The sequence below is a fragment of the Pristis pectinata genome, chromosome 7 (genome assembly GCF_009764475.1).
Source record: "Pristis pectinata isolate sPriPec2 chromosome 7, sPriPec2.1.pri, whole genome shotgun sequence".
In the NCBI taxonomy this organism is placed as follows: domain Eukaryota; kingdom Metazoa; phylum Chordata; class Chondrichthyes; order Rhinopristiformes; family Pristidae; genus Pristis; species Pristis pectinata.
This window is the reverse complement of record NC_067411.1, coordinates 103,876,921-103,894,381: the sequence shown is the minus strand read 5'-3', so window position 1 is coordinate 103,894,381 and position 17,461 is coordinate 103,876,921. Positions and strand designations below refer to the sequence as shown.

Genomic DNA, 17,461 nt, shown 5'->3' with positions numbered 1-17,461 from the left:
GGAGGCTTCTTTCTGTGATGTGCTGGGCTGTGTCCACAACTCTCTACAGTTTCATGCAGTCCCAGGCAGAGCAGTTGGCATACAAAGCCATGATGCATCCAGATAGGATGCTCTCTATTGAGCACTGATAAAAGTTGGTAAGTGTCAAAGGGGACATGCCAAATCTCTCTAGTCTCCTGAGGAAGTAGAAGCACTGGTGAGCTTTCTTGGCCGTAACATCCATGTGGTTGGACCACAATGACCAGCTCATTTGTTTTGCTGACACTGAGAGAAAGGTTGTGACACCATGTCACAAAGCTCTCTATAGAACACTACAGGACAGAAAACAGGCCACTTGGCCCTTCTAGTCTGTGCCAAAACTTTATTCCACTATTCCCATTGACCTGCACCCAGTCCATAAACCTCCAGACCTCTCCCCTCCATATATCTATCCAATTTATTCTTAAAACTTAAGAGTGAGCCTGCATTTACCACGTCAGATGGCAGCTCATTCCACACTCCCACCACTGAGTGGAGAAGTTCCCCTAAACCTTCCCCGTTTCACCCTAAAGCCATGTCCTCTCATAGTTATCTCTCCTAATCTAAGTGGAAAGAGCCTACTTGCATTTACTGTCTATACCCCTCAATTTTGTAAACCTCTATCAAATCTCTCCTCATTCTTCTCCGCTCCAAGGAATAAAGTCCTAACCTGTTCAATCTTTCCCTGTAACTCAACTCCTGAAGACCTGGCAACATACTAGTAAATCATCTCTGCACTCTTTCAATCCTACTGATATCCTTCAATATAGTTAAGTGACCAGAACTGCACACAATACTCTAAATTTGGCCTCACCAATGTCTTATACAACCTCACTATAACATCCCAACTCCTATACTCAATACTTTGATTTATGAATGCCAGGATGCCAAAAGCCTTCTTTACAACCCTGTCTACCTGTGACGCCACTTTCAGGGAATTATGCATCTGAACTCCCAGATCCCTTTGTTCCTCCGCACTCCTCAGTGCCCTACCATTAACTGTGTATATTCTCCCTTGATTTATCCTTCCAAAATGCAACACCTCACACTTGTCTGCATTAAGTTCCATCTGCCATTTTCTGGCCCATTTTTCCAGTAGGTCCAGATCCCTCTGCAAGCTTTGAAAGCCTTCCTCGCTGTCCACAACACCTCCAATCTTAGTGTCATCAGCAAACTTGCCGAGCCAATTTACCACATTATCATCTAGATCACTGATATAGACAACAAACAATGGCCCCAGCACAGATCCCTGAGGTACACCACTAGTCACAGGCCTCCAGTCTGAGAAACAATCATCCACTACCACTCTGTCTTCTCCCACACAGCCAATTTCAAATCCAGTTAACAACCTCTGAGGATACCTAGTGTCTGAACCTTCTGAACTAACCTCCATGTGGGACCTTATCAAAGGCCTTACTAAAGTCCATGTATTCAACATCCACAGCCTTACCTTCATCTACTTTCTTGGTAACCTCCTTGAAAAACTCTACAAGATTCATTAAACACGATCTACCACGCACAAAGCTATGCTGACTATCCTTAATTAGCCCTTGGCTGTCCAAATACTTGTATATCTGATCTCTCAGAACACCTTCCAATAATTTACCTACTACTGATATCAGGCTCACTGGCCTGTAATTACCTGGTTTACTTTTAGATCTTTTTTAAACAACAGAAGCTTCCTTCCAGTCCTCTGGCACTGCACCTGTGGCTAAGTACATTTTAAATACATCTGCCAGGGCCCCTGCAATTTCTACACTAGTCTCTCAAGGTCTGAGGAAATATCTTGTCAGGCCCTGGGAGATTTATCTACCTTTATTCACTGTAAGGCAGCAAGCCCCTCCTCCTCTTTAATCTCTATATGTTCCATGACACTACTGCTTGTTTCCCTTCCTTCCACATACACCATGCCAGTTTCCTGAGTAAATACTGATGCTCTTACTCTTAATATACTTGTAGAAACCCTTCAGATTTGCCTTCACATTATCTGCCAAAGCAACCTCATGTTGTCTTTTTACCTTCCTGATTTCCTTCTTTAGTATTTTCTTACATTTTCTATACTCTTCAAGTTCCTCATTTGTTCCTAGTTGCCTATACCTGCTATACACCTTTTTCTTAACCAGATCACCAATAACCCTTGAAAACCAAGGTTCCCTATGCTTGTTAACTTTGCCTTTAATCCTGGCAGGAACATGCAAACTCTGCACACTCAAAATTTCACCTTTGAAGGCCTTCCACTTACTGAAAACATCCTTGCCAGAAAACAACTTATCCCAATCCACTCTTCCTAGATCCTTTCTCATTTCCACAAAATTGGCCTTTCTCCAATTTAGAACCTCAATTCATGGACCAGACCTGTCCTTATCCATAATTAACTTGAAACTAATGACATTATGATCACTGGACCCAAAACGTTCACCTACACATACTTCTGTCACCTGACCTGTCTGGTTCCCTAATAGGAGATCAAGTATTGCATTCTCTCTCATTGGTACCTCTATATTGATTGAAAAAACTTTCCTGAACACATTTGACATACTCCAAGCTATCCTGCCCTTTCACAGTGTGGGAGTCAGTGTCAATATGTGGAAAGTTAAAAATCCCCTACTAGTGCAATTTTCTGTTTCTTACATTGGTCTGCTATCTCTCTACAGATTTGTTCCTCCAATTCTCCCTGACTATTGGGCAGTCTATAATACAATCCTATTAGTGTGGTCACACCTTTCCCGTTCCTCAGCTCCACCCATATGGCCTCTGTAGACAAGCCCTCCAGGCCATCCTGGCTAGGCACAGCTGTGATATTTCCCTGACTAGTAACACCACTCCTCCCCCTTTCATCCCTCCCCTTCTATCACATCCGAAACAGAACCCCAGAACATTAAGCTGCCAGTCCTGCCCCTCCTGCAACCAAGTCTCACTAATAGCAATAATGTCATAATCCCACATGCCAAACCATGCCCTAACTCCCTAACTGCCCTCTTCAGGACCTCATCTCTTCTCCTACCTATGTCATTGGTGCCAATATGTACTATGACCTCTGGCTGTTCACCCTCCCCCTTCAGAATGCTGTGGACCCGATCAGAGACATCCCTGACCATCACACCAGGGAGGCAACATACCATCCAGGAGTCTCTTTCACATCCACAAAATCTCCTGTCTGCCCCCCTTACTATGGAATCCGCTATCACTACCGCTCTCCTCTTCTCACCCCTTCCCTTCTGTACCACACAACCAGGCTCAGTACCAGAGACCTGGTCATTGCAGCTTTCCCCTGGTAGGACATTTCCCCCAACAGTATCCAAAGCAGTATACCTGTTATTGAGGGGAACAGCTACAGGGGTACTCTGCACTACCTGCCTATTCCCCATCCTTCTCCTGACAGTCACCCAGCTACCTGCCTCCCTGTAGCCCTTATCTATGTACTCCTCGGTATCCCATAAGAACTAAAGGTCATCCAGCTGCAGCTCCAGTTCCCTAACATGGTCTGTAAGGAGCTGCAGCTGGATGCACCTTGTGCAGATGTAGTTATCAGGGAGACTGGATGTCTCCCAGAACTCCCACATCTCACAAGCTGAACACACCACTGACTCTGGAGCCATTCTCACTACTCTGCACTACAGGGAGCACCAAATCAAAAAGAAAGAAACTTATCAGAGACTTACCTTTACCTCTTCTCCACAAAGCCTCTTGAACAAAAGCTGCAGTTTCCCCACTCTCACTAACCACTCACACAAGGGCCACTCCCAATATAACTGCCTAACCTTTATTTGCTGCTGTTAAATAAGCCAATCAGTAGGTAACAATTTGCAAATGTGCCTTGCAAGGTGAAACTCAAGCTCAGGCACAGAGACTTGAAGGTGGAGCTGTAGTCAATAAACAATAGTCTAACATAGGTGTTTTTCCTGTCCAGATGCTCCAGAGGTGAGTGTAGGGCCAGGGAGACGGCATCCACTGTCGACCTGTTTCGACGTTAGGTGAATTGCAGTGGGTCAAGGTTGTCTGGGAGGCTGGAGTTAATGCCTGCCACGACCAGCCTCTCAAAGCACTGCATGATGGTGGATGTCAGAGCCACTGGTTGGTAGTCATTAAGCACATTACCTTGTTTTTCTTCAGTACTGGGATGATAGTGGTCTTCTTAAAGCAGGTGGGAACCTCAGATTGAAGCAGATTGCAAAACTTCTAGTCCATTGAGCCCGCAGTCCTCTCCACCCTGGCTTTCAGATGGCCTACCATTTTCCCTCTGAACGGACTTGCAACATCTGAACAAGGAAGTTACACAGCTCCCTGCATGCCTTAGAGTCATCTACTGAGTGAAGCCATTTTGTGTTTCACATTCATTAATGCCCTTTCCATGTTCCTGACCTTTCTGTGTGCTCTCTCGGGCATGTCAAACTTGAATTTTCTTGTTCACACACAAAATAACCTCACAACACTGAATCTAAAAGTTGCAACTTTTAGCCAGTGCTTTTAACCTGATGATATATTCACCCACTCTTTCTTCCTATCCCTGGTTGCACATCACAGTGTAGCTCATTAAAATTTATGAAGGCACCGAATTTAAAAATCCCATTGAAATTCTTACAATACCTGGACATTCTCTCTTCTCCCCTCTTCCATCAGGCAGAAGATACAAAAGCCTGAAAGCATGTATCACCAGGCTCAAGGACAGCTTCTATCCCACTGTTATAAGACTATTGAACGGTTCCCTAGTACCATAAGATGGACTCTTGACCTCACAATCTACCTCATTATGACCTTGCACCTTATTGTCTACCTGCACTGCACTTTCTCTGTAACTGTGACACTTTATTCTGCGTTCTGTTATTGTTTTACCTTGTACTACCTCAATGCACTGTGTAATGAATTGATCTGTATGGATGGAATGCAAACCAATTTTTTCATGGTGACAATAATAAACCATTTTAAATTTACCAATTTTATGAGACCTCACCTGTAATCCAGAGCACTAGCAAGTATCAGGAAAAATGTTTCTAGCTAAATGTCCTTTATTGACTGTTTAAATAACAGTAGTGGCTGACGTAACAATGTCAAAAGTCGTACTACATGGCACACATAATTCTTAAAGGTATAAACAGACCAACATCTCTAACAATGAGGCTTTAGTTAAATTCATTTGGCTACATTGGGCAGGCCACATCATTTGTATGTCCAACACTAGACTTCAGAAACAGGCGGTCTATTCCAAGCTCTGCTGCAGGAAAACATTACCAGGTAGAGAAGGGGAAAGAATCAAGGATGTACTCAAAGTCTCCATAAGAAGTGAAACATCCTAACTGATCCATGGGAATCTCAGGCCCATGGTCACTCAAAGGAGCTTTTATGGTGGTTTGACAATCTCGAGTCCATGCATCAAGAGCACACAGCAAATGTGGTGGAAGGAGCACAGCATCTCATAAATGACCAACTCACGGTCATATCTGGCACTTCCTGCCCCATCTGTACGAGAGTCTGCAGTTCCCACACCTGCCTCATTGGGTACCTCAGAACCCACTGAAGCAGAGCTGAAGCAATTCATCCTCAACCCAAAAGGACTGCCCAAAAAGAAAGTAAGCACAACATTTTAGTTCAGATTTCCAGCATCTATAGTGCTTCACTTTTATATTCTCAATGATCAAGGAACTTTACAAATGGTGGAAAAATCCTCTTTTTTTCCCCAAATGGTTTTTAGATTGAGGCTGGATGGGGATAAGTCAAGGTACCAAACATGAGTTATCATCCCCTACAGCAAACAACTCTTGGTTTCAGCCTCATTTTCCCAATCTTAATCTCGCTTTGACAAGACCAGATTCAGAACTTAAAAGGAAACAAACCTTTTGTGGAATTTGTCCCAGTGCTTCGGCTACTAAGTTGGCTTTTTCATCTGTAAGGTTCTTTACCAATGAGCCCAGGGAAAACACCACAATGCCATGCTCCCCTGAACCCTGAACAAATTCTTCCATCTCCTGTAAAACAAACAGCTATTATGTTAGACAGAGGTATCGCGTACCGGGAACTTTCAAATTCCATAAGGCCCTTTCTTAAACGGGCCTGTGAGCCCCAACCCTCCAGAGAAGATAGCAGTGGCCAAGGAGAAAATTCAGAGTTAAACATGCCAGCTCTGGTCTTTGCAGTGCATCAGAATCTCACCACTGACGCCAGTGCACCAATTTTGTCCTTAAACCAATTCCACCAACTTTTAGTTAACTTGATGATCTGAGGTTTTGCTAATATTCTTTGCTGCTCCTGGTTTAATAGAATTATATTAAAATGAGCTGAAAAGAAATGCGGTGAGGGAACTATCTAGAAACCAGGCACTTAACCCAAGAACCATAGAACAATACAGCACAATACAGGGCCTTCGGCCCACCATGTTGTGCCGACCTTCAAACCACTCCTAAGACTATCTAACCCCTTCCTCCCACATATCCCTCTATCTTAAATTCCTCCATATGCTTATCTAACAATCTCTTGAACTTGCCCAACGTATCAGCCTCCACCACCACCCCAGGCAGTGCATTCCATGCACCAGCCACTCTCTGGGTGATAAACCTCCCTCTGACATCTCCCTTGAACTTCCCACCCATTCCCTGAAAGCCATGCCATCTTGTATTGAGCATTGGTGCCCTGGGAAAGAGGCGCTGGCTGTCCACTCTATCTATTCCTCTTAATATTTTGTATACCTCTATCATGTCTCCCCTCATCCTCCTTCTCTCCAATGAGTAAAGCCCTAGCTCCTTTAGTCTCTCCTCATAATCCATACTCTCTAATCCAGGCAGCATCCTGGTAAATCTCCTCTGCACCCTCTCCAATGCCTCCACATCCTTCCAATAATGAGGCGACCAGAACTGGACAGAGTACTCTAAGTGTGGTCTAACCAGAGTTTTGTAGAGCTGCATCATTACTTCGCAACTCTTAAACTCAATCCCACGACTTATGAAAGCTAACATCCCATAAGCTTATTTAACTACTCTATCCACCTGTGTGGCAACTTCCAGTGATCTGTGGATATGAACCCCCAGATCCCTCTGCTCCTCTACACTGCCCAGAATCCTACCATTTACCTTGTATTCCGCCTTGGAGTTTGTCCTTCCAAAGTGTACCACCTCACACTTCTCCGGATTGAAATCCGTCTGCCACTTCTCAGCCCAGCTCTGCATCCTATCGATATCCCTCTGTAAGCTTCGACAGCCCTCCACACTATCCACAACACCACTGATCTTCGTGTGATCTGCAAACCTGCTAACTCACCCTTCCACCCCCTCATCCAAGTCATTAATAAATATCATGAAAAGTAGAGGTCCCAGAACCAATCCCTGTGGGACACCACTAGTCACAGCCCTCCAATCCAAATGCACTCCCTCCACCACAACCCTCTGTTTTCTACAGGCAAACCAATTCTGAATCCACACAGCCGAGCCTCCCTGGATCCCTTGGCCTCTGACCTTCTGAAGAAACTTACCATGCGGAACCTTGTCAAACACCTTACTAAAATCCATGTAGACCACATCCACTACACTACCCTCCTCAATCTTCCTGGTCACCTCCTCAAAGAACCCTATCAGGCTTGTGAGGCAAGATCTTCCCTTCAGAAATCCATGCTGGCTGTCCCTAATCAGTCCATGATTCTCTCAATGATCATAGATCTTATCTCTTAGAATCCTTTCTAGTAGTTTACCCACCATAGACGTAAGGCTCACTGGTCTGTAATTCCCTGGACTATCCCTACTACCTTTTTTGAATAAGGGGACAACATTCGCCACCCTCCAATCCTCCAGTACCATCCCCATGGACAACGAGGACTCAAAGATCCCAGCCAACAGTTCAGCAATCTCCTCCCTAGCCTCACGAAACAGCCTGGGGAATATTCTGTCAGGGCCCAGGGACTTATCTGTCCTAATATTTTCTAACAGCTCCAACACATCCTCTCTCTTGCTATCTACATACTCTAGAACATTACCCTTACCAACACTGTCCTCAGCATCATCAAGACCCCCCTCCTTGATGAATACTGAAGAAAAATAGAAAACATAGAAACATAAAAAAAAACTACAGCACAACTCAGTCCCTTCGGCCCACAAAGCTGTGCCGAACATGTCCCTACCCTAGAAATTACTAGGCTTACCCATAGCCCTCTATTTTACTCAGCTCCATGTACCTATCTAACAGTCTCTTGAAAGACCCTATCGTATCTGCCTCCACCACCATTTCCAGCAGCCCATTCCACTCTGAGTAAAAAACTTACCCCTGACATCTCCTCTATACCTACTCCCCAGCACTTTAAACCTATGTCCTCTTGTGGCCACTATTTCAGCCCTGGGAAAAAGCCTCTGACTATCTACCTGCTCAATACCTCTCATCATCTTATACACCTCTATCAGGTCCCCCCTCATCCTCCGTCTCTCCAAGGAGAAAAGGCCGAGTTCCCTCAACCTGCTTTCATAAGGCATGCTCCGCATCCCAGGCAGCATCCTTGTAAATCTCCTCTTTACTGTCTCTATGGCTCCCACATCTTTCCTGTAGTGAGGTGACCAGAACTGAGAACAATACTCCAAGTGGGGTCTGATCAGGGACCTATATAGTTGCAACAATACCTCTCGACTCCTAAATTCAATTCCCCGATTAATGAAGGACAATACACCATATGCCTTCTTAACCACAGAGTCAACCTGCGCAGCCACTTTGATCCTCCTATAGACACGGACCCCAAGATCCCTGTGATCCTCCACACTACCAAGAGTCCTACCATTAATACTATATTCTGCCAACATATTTGACCTACCAAAATGAACTACTTCACACTTATCTGGGTTGAACTGCATCTGCCACTTCTCAGCCCAACTTTGCATCCTATCTATGTCCCTCTGTAACCTCTGACAGCCCTCCAAACTATCCACAACACCCTCAATCTTTGTCATCTGCAAACTTACTAACCCACCCCTCCACTTCCTCATCCAGGTTGTTTATAAAAAATCACAAAGAGCAAGGGTCCCAGTACAGGTCCCTGAGGTACATCACTGGTCACCAACCTCCACTCAGAATACGACCCTTCAACAACCACTCTTTGCCTTCTGTGGGCCAGTCAGTTCTGGATCCACACTGCAATGTCCCCTTGGATCCCATGTCTCCTCACCTTCTCCATAAGCTTGCATGGGGTACCTTATCAAACACTTTGCTGAAATCCACATACACTACATCTACTACTCTCCCTTCATCCATGTGTTTAGTCACATCCTCAAAAAATTCAATCAGGCTCGTAAGGCAGGACCTGCCCTTGACAAAGCTATGCTGACTATTCCTAATCATATTATACCTCTCCAAATGTTCATAAATCCTGCCCCTCAAGATCTTCTCCATTAGCTTACCAACCACTGAAGTAAGACTCACTGGTCTATAATTTCCTGGGCTATCCCTACTCCCCTTCTTGAATAAGGGAACAACATCCGCAACCCTCCAATCTTCCGGAACCTCTCCCGTCTCCATCAACGACGCAAAGATCATTGTCAGAGGCTCCGCAATCTCCTCCCTTGTCTCCAACAGCAACCTGGGGTACATCCCATCCGGTCCTGGCGACTTACCTAACTTGATGCTTTCCAAAAGTTTCAGCACCACCTCTTTTCTAATATCTACGTGCTTAAGCTTTTCAGGCCACTGCAAGTCCCCATTACAATCCCATAGATCCTTTTCTGTAGTGAATACTGATGTAAAGTATTCATTAAGTACCTCCGCTATTTCTTCTGGATTCATACACACTTTCCCACTGCTGCACTTGATAGGCCCTATCCTTTCACGTCTTATCCTCTTACCCTTCACATACTTGTAGAACGCCTTGGGGTTTTCCTTAATACTGCCCGCCAAGGGCTTCTCATGCCCCCTTCTGGCTCTCCTAATCTCCTTCTTAGGTTCCTTCCTTTTAGCCTTGTACTCCTCCAGATCTCTAACATTACCTAGCCCTCTGTACCTTTTGTAAGCTTTTCTTTTCCTTTTGACTAGATTTATTATAGCCTTCGTACACCACGGTTTCTGTACCCTCTCGTGACTCCCGTCTCATCGGAACACGTATATGCAGAACTCCACACAAATATCCCCTGAATATTTGCCACATATCTTTTGTACTTTTCCCAGAAAACATCTGTTCCCAATTTAATTTTCCAGTTTCCTGCCTGAGAGCCTCATAATTCCCCTTACTCCAAGTAAACACCTATCTCTCTCCAGTGCTATCGTAAAGGAGATAGAATTATGATCACTGTCACCAAAATGTTCACCCACTGAGAGATCTGACAATGGACCAGGTTCATTTCCCAATATCAAATCAAGCACAGCCTCTCTTCTTGTAGGTCTATCTACATACTGTGTCAAGAACCCTTCCTGAACACACCTAACAAACTCCACCCCATCTAAACCCCTCACTGTCTGGAGATGCCAATCGATATTTAGGAAATTAAAATCCCCCATCACAACAACTCTGTTATTCTCACACCTTTCTAGGATCTGCTTCCCTATCTGCTCCTCAATAACCCTGTCACTATTGGGCGGCCTATAAAAAACACCCAGTAAAGTTATCGACCCCTTCCTGTTCCTAACCTCCACCCACAGAGACTCCGTCAACAATCCCTCCACAACATCCACCTTTTCCGCAGCCAAGACACTATCTCTGATCAACAGTGCCGCTCCCCCACCTCTTGCCTCCCTCCATGTCCTTTCTGAAACATCTAAAACCTGGCACTTGAATCAACCATTCCAGCCCCGGAGCCATCCAAGTCTCTGTAATGGCCACCACGTCATAGCTCCAAGTATCGATCCAAGCTCTCAGCTCATCCGCCTTGTTCACAACACTCCTTGCATTAAAATAGGCACATCTCAAGCCTGTCTGAACACGTCCCTTCTCTATCACCTGCCTATGGTACTTACTCCTAGCTTCCTCTATTTGAGAGCCAAACACTTCTTCCCCAGTCTCTCCAGTTCAGATCCCACCCCCCAACAATTCTAGTTTAGACTCTCCCCAGTAGCCTTAGCAAACCTCCCCGCCAGTATGTTGGTCCCCCTGGGATTCATGTGCAACCCGTCCTCTTTGAACAGGTCATACCTGCCCCAAGAGAGGCCCCACTGATCCTGAAATCTGAATCCCTGCCCCTTACTCCAATCTCTCAGCCATGCATTTAACCTCCACCTCATTCTATTCCTATACTCACTGTCACTTGGCACAGGCAGTAATCCTGAAATTACTACCTTTGAGGTCCTGCTTCTCAACTTCCTTCCTAACTCTCTATAGTCTTTTTTCAGGACCTCATCCCTTTCCCTGCCTCTGTCGTTGGTGCCAATATGTACCAAGACCTCTGGCTGTTCTCCCTCCCTCTGCAGGACATCTTGGACTTGATCTGAAATGTCCCAGACCCTGGAACCTGGGAGGCAAACTACCTTCTGAGTTTCTCTCCTGCGTCCACAGAATCGCCTGTCTGCCCACGTAACTATAGAGTCCCCTATCACTAGTGCCCTCCTCTCTCCTTCCCTACCCTTCTGAGCCACAGGGACAGGCTCTGTGCCAGAGACACTGCCACTGTTGCTTCCCCCAGGTAGGCTGTCCCCCCAACAGTACTCAAGCAGGAGTACTTATTGTCAAGGGGTACAGCCACAGGGGTACTCTCTAGTACCTGACTCTTCCCCTTCCCCCTCCTGACTGTGACCCACTTGCCCGACTCCCATGGTCCCGGTGTGACCACCTGCCTATGACTCCTCTCTATCACCTCCTCACTCTCCCTGACCAGACAAAGGTCATCGAGCTGCATCTCCAGTTCCCTAACACGGTCCCTCAGGAGCTGCAGCTCGACACACCGGGCGCAGACGTAGCCCTCCCGGAGGCAGGGAGACTCCGGGAACTCCCACATCTGACACTGAGTACAGGAAACCGCACTCATACGCTTCTGTAACTCAAGACACCTACCTTTTCTCGCCCCCTTACGCTGAAGCCCCTTGAGCCAAAGCCCAGAACACTCTGCTCCCTCTCACTCCGCTGCCCGCTCCGACACTGCCCGCTGTATAGTCTGTTTTAGTCCATGAAGTATTCATTGAGAACCTCACCCACTTCCACAGCTTCCAGGCACATCCTCCCACCTTTGTCTTTAATCGGACCTACTTTTACTCTAGCCATCCTTCTGCTCTTCACGTACAAGTAAAAAGCCTTGGGATTCTCCTTAACCCTTCTCGCCAAAGCCTTTTCATGTCCCCTTCTTGCTCTCCTCAGCCCCTTCTTGCTAATCTATATTCCTCACGAGCTCTGTCTGATCCTTGCTGCTTACACCTTATGTGTGCTGCCTTCTTCTTCCTAACTAGTTGTTCCACCTCTTGTCACCCATGGTTTCTCCACCCTGCCATTCCTTCTCTGCCTCACCAGGACAAATTCATCCCTAACATCCTGCAAGAGATCCCTGAACATTGACCACATCTCTATAGTACATTTCCCCTCAAAAATGTCATCCCACTTTACACTCTCAGGTTCTCACCTTATAGACTCATAATTCACCTTTCCCCAATTAAATATCTTCCCATCCTCTTTGCTCCTATCCCTGTCCATGACAATTCTAAAGGTTATGGAGCAGTGGTCACTGTCCCCCAAATGCTCACCCACTGATAGATCTGTCACCTGACCCGGTTCATACCTAAAACTAGATCTAATATGGCATTCCCTCTAGTCGGCCTGTCAACATACTGTGTCAGGAATCCATCCTGGACACACTTAAACTCTGCCCCATCTAAACCTTTGACACTAAGCAGGTGCCAATCAATATTTGGAAAGTTGAAGTCTCCCACTATAATAACCCTGTTATTTTTGCATCTTTCCAAAATCTGCCTTCCAATCTGCTCCTCAGTATCCCTACTGCTACCGGGGGGGGGCCGATAGAATACTCCCAGTAGATTAACTGCTCCTTTCTTGTTCCTAACTTCCACCCATATTGACTCTCGAGAGGATCCACCCTTTCTGCAGCTGTAATAGTGTCCCTGACCAGTATGGCTACCCCTCCTCCTCTTCTGCCCCCCTCCCTATCCCTTTTAAAACACTGAAAACCAGGAATATTCAATATCCATTCCTGCCCTGATGTCAGCCATATCTCTGTGATAGCCACAATATCATAGTCCCATGTACTTATCCAAGCTCTCAGGTCATCTCCCTTATTCCTGATGCTTCTTGCATTTAAGTAAATGCACTTTAGCCCATCCACCTTACTACTTTTATAGCCTGTATTCTGCTTCTCCTTCCTAAAAGCCTCTTTACATGTTTGATCTAACTTTTCCCCATCCCCTTCTTCCTCTGACCTACTCCTCCGGTTCCCATCCCCCTCACAAACTAGTTTAACCCTCCCGAACCACCCTAGCAAACCTGGCTGCAAGGATATTGGCCCCTCCTCAGGTTCAGGTGTAACCCGTCCTCTCTGTACAGGTCCCATCTGAAGAGATCCCCATGATCCAAAAATCTAAAACCTTCCCTCCTGCACCAACTTCTCAGCCACGCATTTATTTGCCATCTCCTCCTATTCCTACCTTCACTATCGTGTGGCACTGGCAGCAATCCTGAGATTGCTACCCTCGAGGTCCTGTTCTTCAGCCTTCTGCCTAGCTCCCTAAACTCACTTAGCAGGACCTCATCCCTCTTCCTACCTATGTCATTGGTACCAACATGAACAACAACTTCTGGCTGTTCTCCCTCCCGCTCTAGAATCCTGTGGACCCGATCAGAGGCATCCTGGACCCTAGCACCTGGGAGGCAACATACCATCCGGGATTCATGCTCACTGCCACAGAACCTCCTATCTGTTTCCTTGACTATCGAGTCCCCTATCACTACTGCCTTCCTCTTCTCCTCCCTTCCCTTCTGAGCAGCAGGACCGGTCCCAGTGCCATAGACCTGGCTACTGCTGCTGGGCCCCAGCAGGTCATCCCCCTCAACAGCTTCCAAAGTGGAAAACCTGTTATTCAGGGGAACCGCCCCCGGGGTCCTCTGCTCTATCTGCCTGTTTGTTTTCTTTTTCTTTTTCCCTCCCCTGACTCCAGAAGTACCTGCTCTAAAGGGGGGGGGGGGGGGGGGGGGGTGACTGTCTCCCGATGCACAGCAGCTACATAACTCTCTCCCTCCCTGATGCTGCGCAGTGTTTGAAGCTGCAACTCCAGCTCATCAAGTTTGAGCCAAAGTTCCTCCAGCCTCAAGCACTTACTGCAGACGTGGCCATCATGGACAGCAGCGTCCACAATCTCCCACATCAAGCAGCTGGAGCACACCACCATGTCCTCCATATGAATTAATTCTTTTTTTGCCCTACCTATTTTTTCCCCACTTAAATATTTCTAACAGATAACAGGTAAACCTTACATTTACTTACCAGCTACTCACCTGTCTCACCCCTTTGCACTGAAGCCCCTTGAGCCAAAGCCCAAATCACTCTGCTCCCTCTCACTCCGCTGCCCGCTGGATACGGCGGTTTGCTTTCTAAGCTGCCCGCGCTTTACCTGCTGACGTCACGTGCCTGCGCAGTCCTCCCCCCCATTCCCAATGAAAACTTATATAAAAACTTATAAAAAAGAACCTTATAAAACAAAACCTTATAATAAAAACCTTATATAAGAAAAAAGAAAAACTTATCTTTTCTGAAGTCCCGACGCCTGCTGAAGCAAAACCTACAAAAACCCCTCTTGTATCTGTGTATCTGTAATATACATTCAATTCCCATGTTGTAATCTTTGAATTCAAACATTGAGGCACTTCAGGCCACCTGTCTCTATCACAGGAACACCTCAATTTCTAGATGGACACAGCTGTCAAACAGATCAAAGATATTTAATTGGGGAAGGGCAAACTATGAGGCTGTAAGGAGAGAACTTGAGAGTGTAAATTGTGATGTCCTTTTTGAAGGGAAATGTACTATGGAGATGTGGTCGATGTTCAGGGATCTTATGCAGGATGTTAGGGATAAATATGTCCCGGTGAGGCAGAGAAGGAATGGCAGGGTGAAGGAACCGTGGGTGACGAGAGAGGTGGAACGACTAGTTAGGGAGAAGAAGGTAGCATACATAAGGTATAAGCAGCAAGGTTCAGACAGGGCCCGTGAGGAATATAGAGTAGCGAGGAAGGAACTTAAGAAAGCGCTGAGGAGAGCTAGAAAGGGATATGAAAAGGCGTTGGCTAGTAGGGTTAAGGAAAATCCCAAGGCCTTTTTCACCTACGTGAAGGGTAGGAGGATGGCTAGGGTAAAGGTAGGTCCGATTAAAGACAAAGGTGGGAGAATGTGCCTGGAGGCAGTGGAAGTGGGAGAAGTTCTCAATGAGTACTTCTCTTCGGTATTCACCAGGGAGAGAGGTCTTGATGACGCGGAGGGGAGTGCTGGTAAGGGTAATGTTCTCGAGGTAGTAGATATCAAGAGAGAGGAGGTGTTGAAGTTGTTAAATAATATCAAGACAGATAAATCTCCGGGGCCTGACGGGATTTTCCCCAGGCTGCTTCGAGAGGCTAGGGAGAAGATTGTTGAACCGCTGGTAAGGATCTTTGAGTCCTCGTTGTCCACGTGGATGGTGCCAGAGGATTGGAGGGTGGCGAATGTTGTGCCCTTGTTCAAAAAAGGTAGTAGAGATAGTCCAGGGAATTACAGACCGGTGAGTCTCACGTCTGTGGTGGGTAAGCTGTTAGGAAGTCTTCTAAGGGATAGGATCTATGAACACCTAGAGAATCATGGACTGATTAGGGACAGCCAGCATGGCTTTGTGAAGGAAAGATCTTGCCTCACAAGCCTGATAAAGTTCTTTGAGGAGGTGACGAGGAAGATTGATGAGGGTAGTGCGGTTGATGTGGTCTATATGGATTTTAGTAAGGCGTTTGATAAGGTTCCTCATGGTAGGCTTCTTCAGAAGGTCAGAGGCCAAGGGATCCAGGGAAGCTTGGCTGTGTGGATTAGGAATTGGCTTGCCTGTAGAAAGCAGAGGTTGTGGTGGAGGGACTGCCCTCAGATTGGAGGGCAGTGACTAGTGGTGTCCCGCAGGGATCACTTCTGGGACCTCTACTTTTTGTGATATTTATAGATGACTTAGATGAGGGGGTGGAGGGCTGGGTTAGTAAGTTTGCGGACGACACTACGATCAACAGTGTTGTGGATAATGTTGAGGGCTGTCGCAGTTTACAGAGGGATATTGATAGGATGCAGAGCTGGGCTGACAAGTGGCAGATGGAGTTCAATCCGGAGAAGTGTGAGGTGGTACACTTTGGAAGGACAAACTCCAGGGCAGAGTACAAGGTAAATGGCAAGGTACTTGGCAGTGTAGACGAGCAGAGGGATCTGGGGGTTCATATTCACAGTTCACTGAAAGTTGCCTCACAGGTGGATAGAGCAGTTAAGGCAGCCTATGGGATGTTAGCTTTCATAAGTCGTGGGATTGAGTTTAAGAGCCGCGAAGTGAAGATGCAGCTTTACAAAACTCTAGTTAGACCACATTTAGAGTACTGTGTTCAATTCTGGTCACGGCATTATATGAAGGATGTGGAGGCATTGGAGAGGGTGCAGAGGAGATTTACCAGGATGCTGCCTGGATTAGAGCGTATGGAATATGAGGGGAGGCTTAAGGTGCTAGGGCTTTATTCACTGGAAAGGAGGAGGATGAGAGGAGACATGATAGAGGTATATAAAATATTGAGAGGAATAGATAGAGTAGACAGTCAGCGCCTCCTTTCCAGGGCACCAATGCTCAAGACGAGAAGGCATGGCTTTAAGGTTATGGGTGGGAGGTTCAGGGGAGATGTCAGAGGGAGGTTTTTCACCCAGAGAGTGGTTGGTGCATGGAATGCACTGCCTGGGGTGGTGGTGGAGGAAGATACATTGGACAGGTTCAAGAGTTTGTTGGATAGGCATATAAAGGAGTGTGAGATAGAGGGATATGCGGGAGGAAAGGGTTAGATAGTGTGAGGGTGGTTTGATGGACGGCACAACATGGTGGGCTGAAGGCCCTGTTTTGTGCTGTATGGTTCTATGGTTTTAAAGCGAAAAGAAGTACTGAAATTGGTTAATTAGAGTGACGATATGGTGACACACTGGTTCAGTTACTGTGGACTAATGATCCAGAAACCAAGAACACTCAGGAATTTAAATTCAGTGAATTATCTGGAAATATCAATAAATATTCTTAGTAATGATGTGTGAAACCAACAAATTTTTGTAAAATTCTGTCTGACCCAAGTGTGATGGCAGAACTGTACCATCACAGCTATGCTAAAACAGAAAATGCATAAAATAGAATGCAGCATTTGGCAATGGAGGTATGAATAGAGGAGGTAGGGTTATTAAATTGGTCAATGGTTAGTGTAACGCTATTACAGCGCCAGCGACCCGGGTTCAATTCCAGCCACTGTCTGTAAGGAGTTTGTATGTTTTCCCCGTGTCTGCGTGGGTTTCCTCCGGGTGCTCTGGTATCT

At 46.2% G+C, this 17,461-nt stretch overlaps 1 protein-coding gene across 4 annotated transcripts in view; it reads right to left on the bottom strand.

The window, feature by feature from the left end:
- The window catches only part of LOC127572597 (UDP-glucuronosyltransferase 2A1-like), a 117,994-nt gene that overhangs the window by 37,333 nt on the left and 63,200 nt on the right, over positions 1-17,461 (bottom strand). For all 4 annotated transcript variants that reach the window (XM_052020030.1, XM_052020033.1, XM_052020031.1 and 1 more), the window contains one exon: positions 5,850-5,981. In XM_052020030.1, coding sequence (XP_051875990.1) covers positions 5,850-5,981 — 132 coding nt within the window. The remainder of the gene's footprint in view (positions 1-5,849; positions 5,982-17,461) is intronic.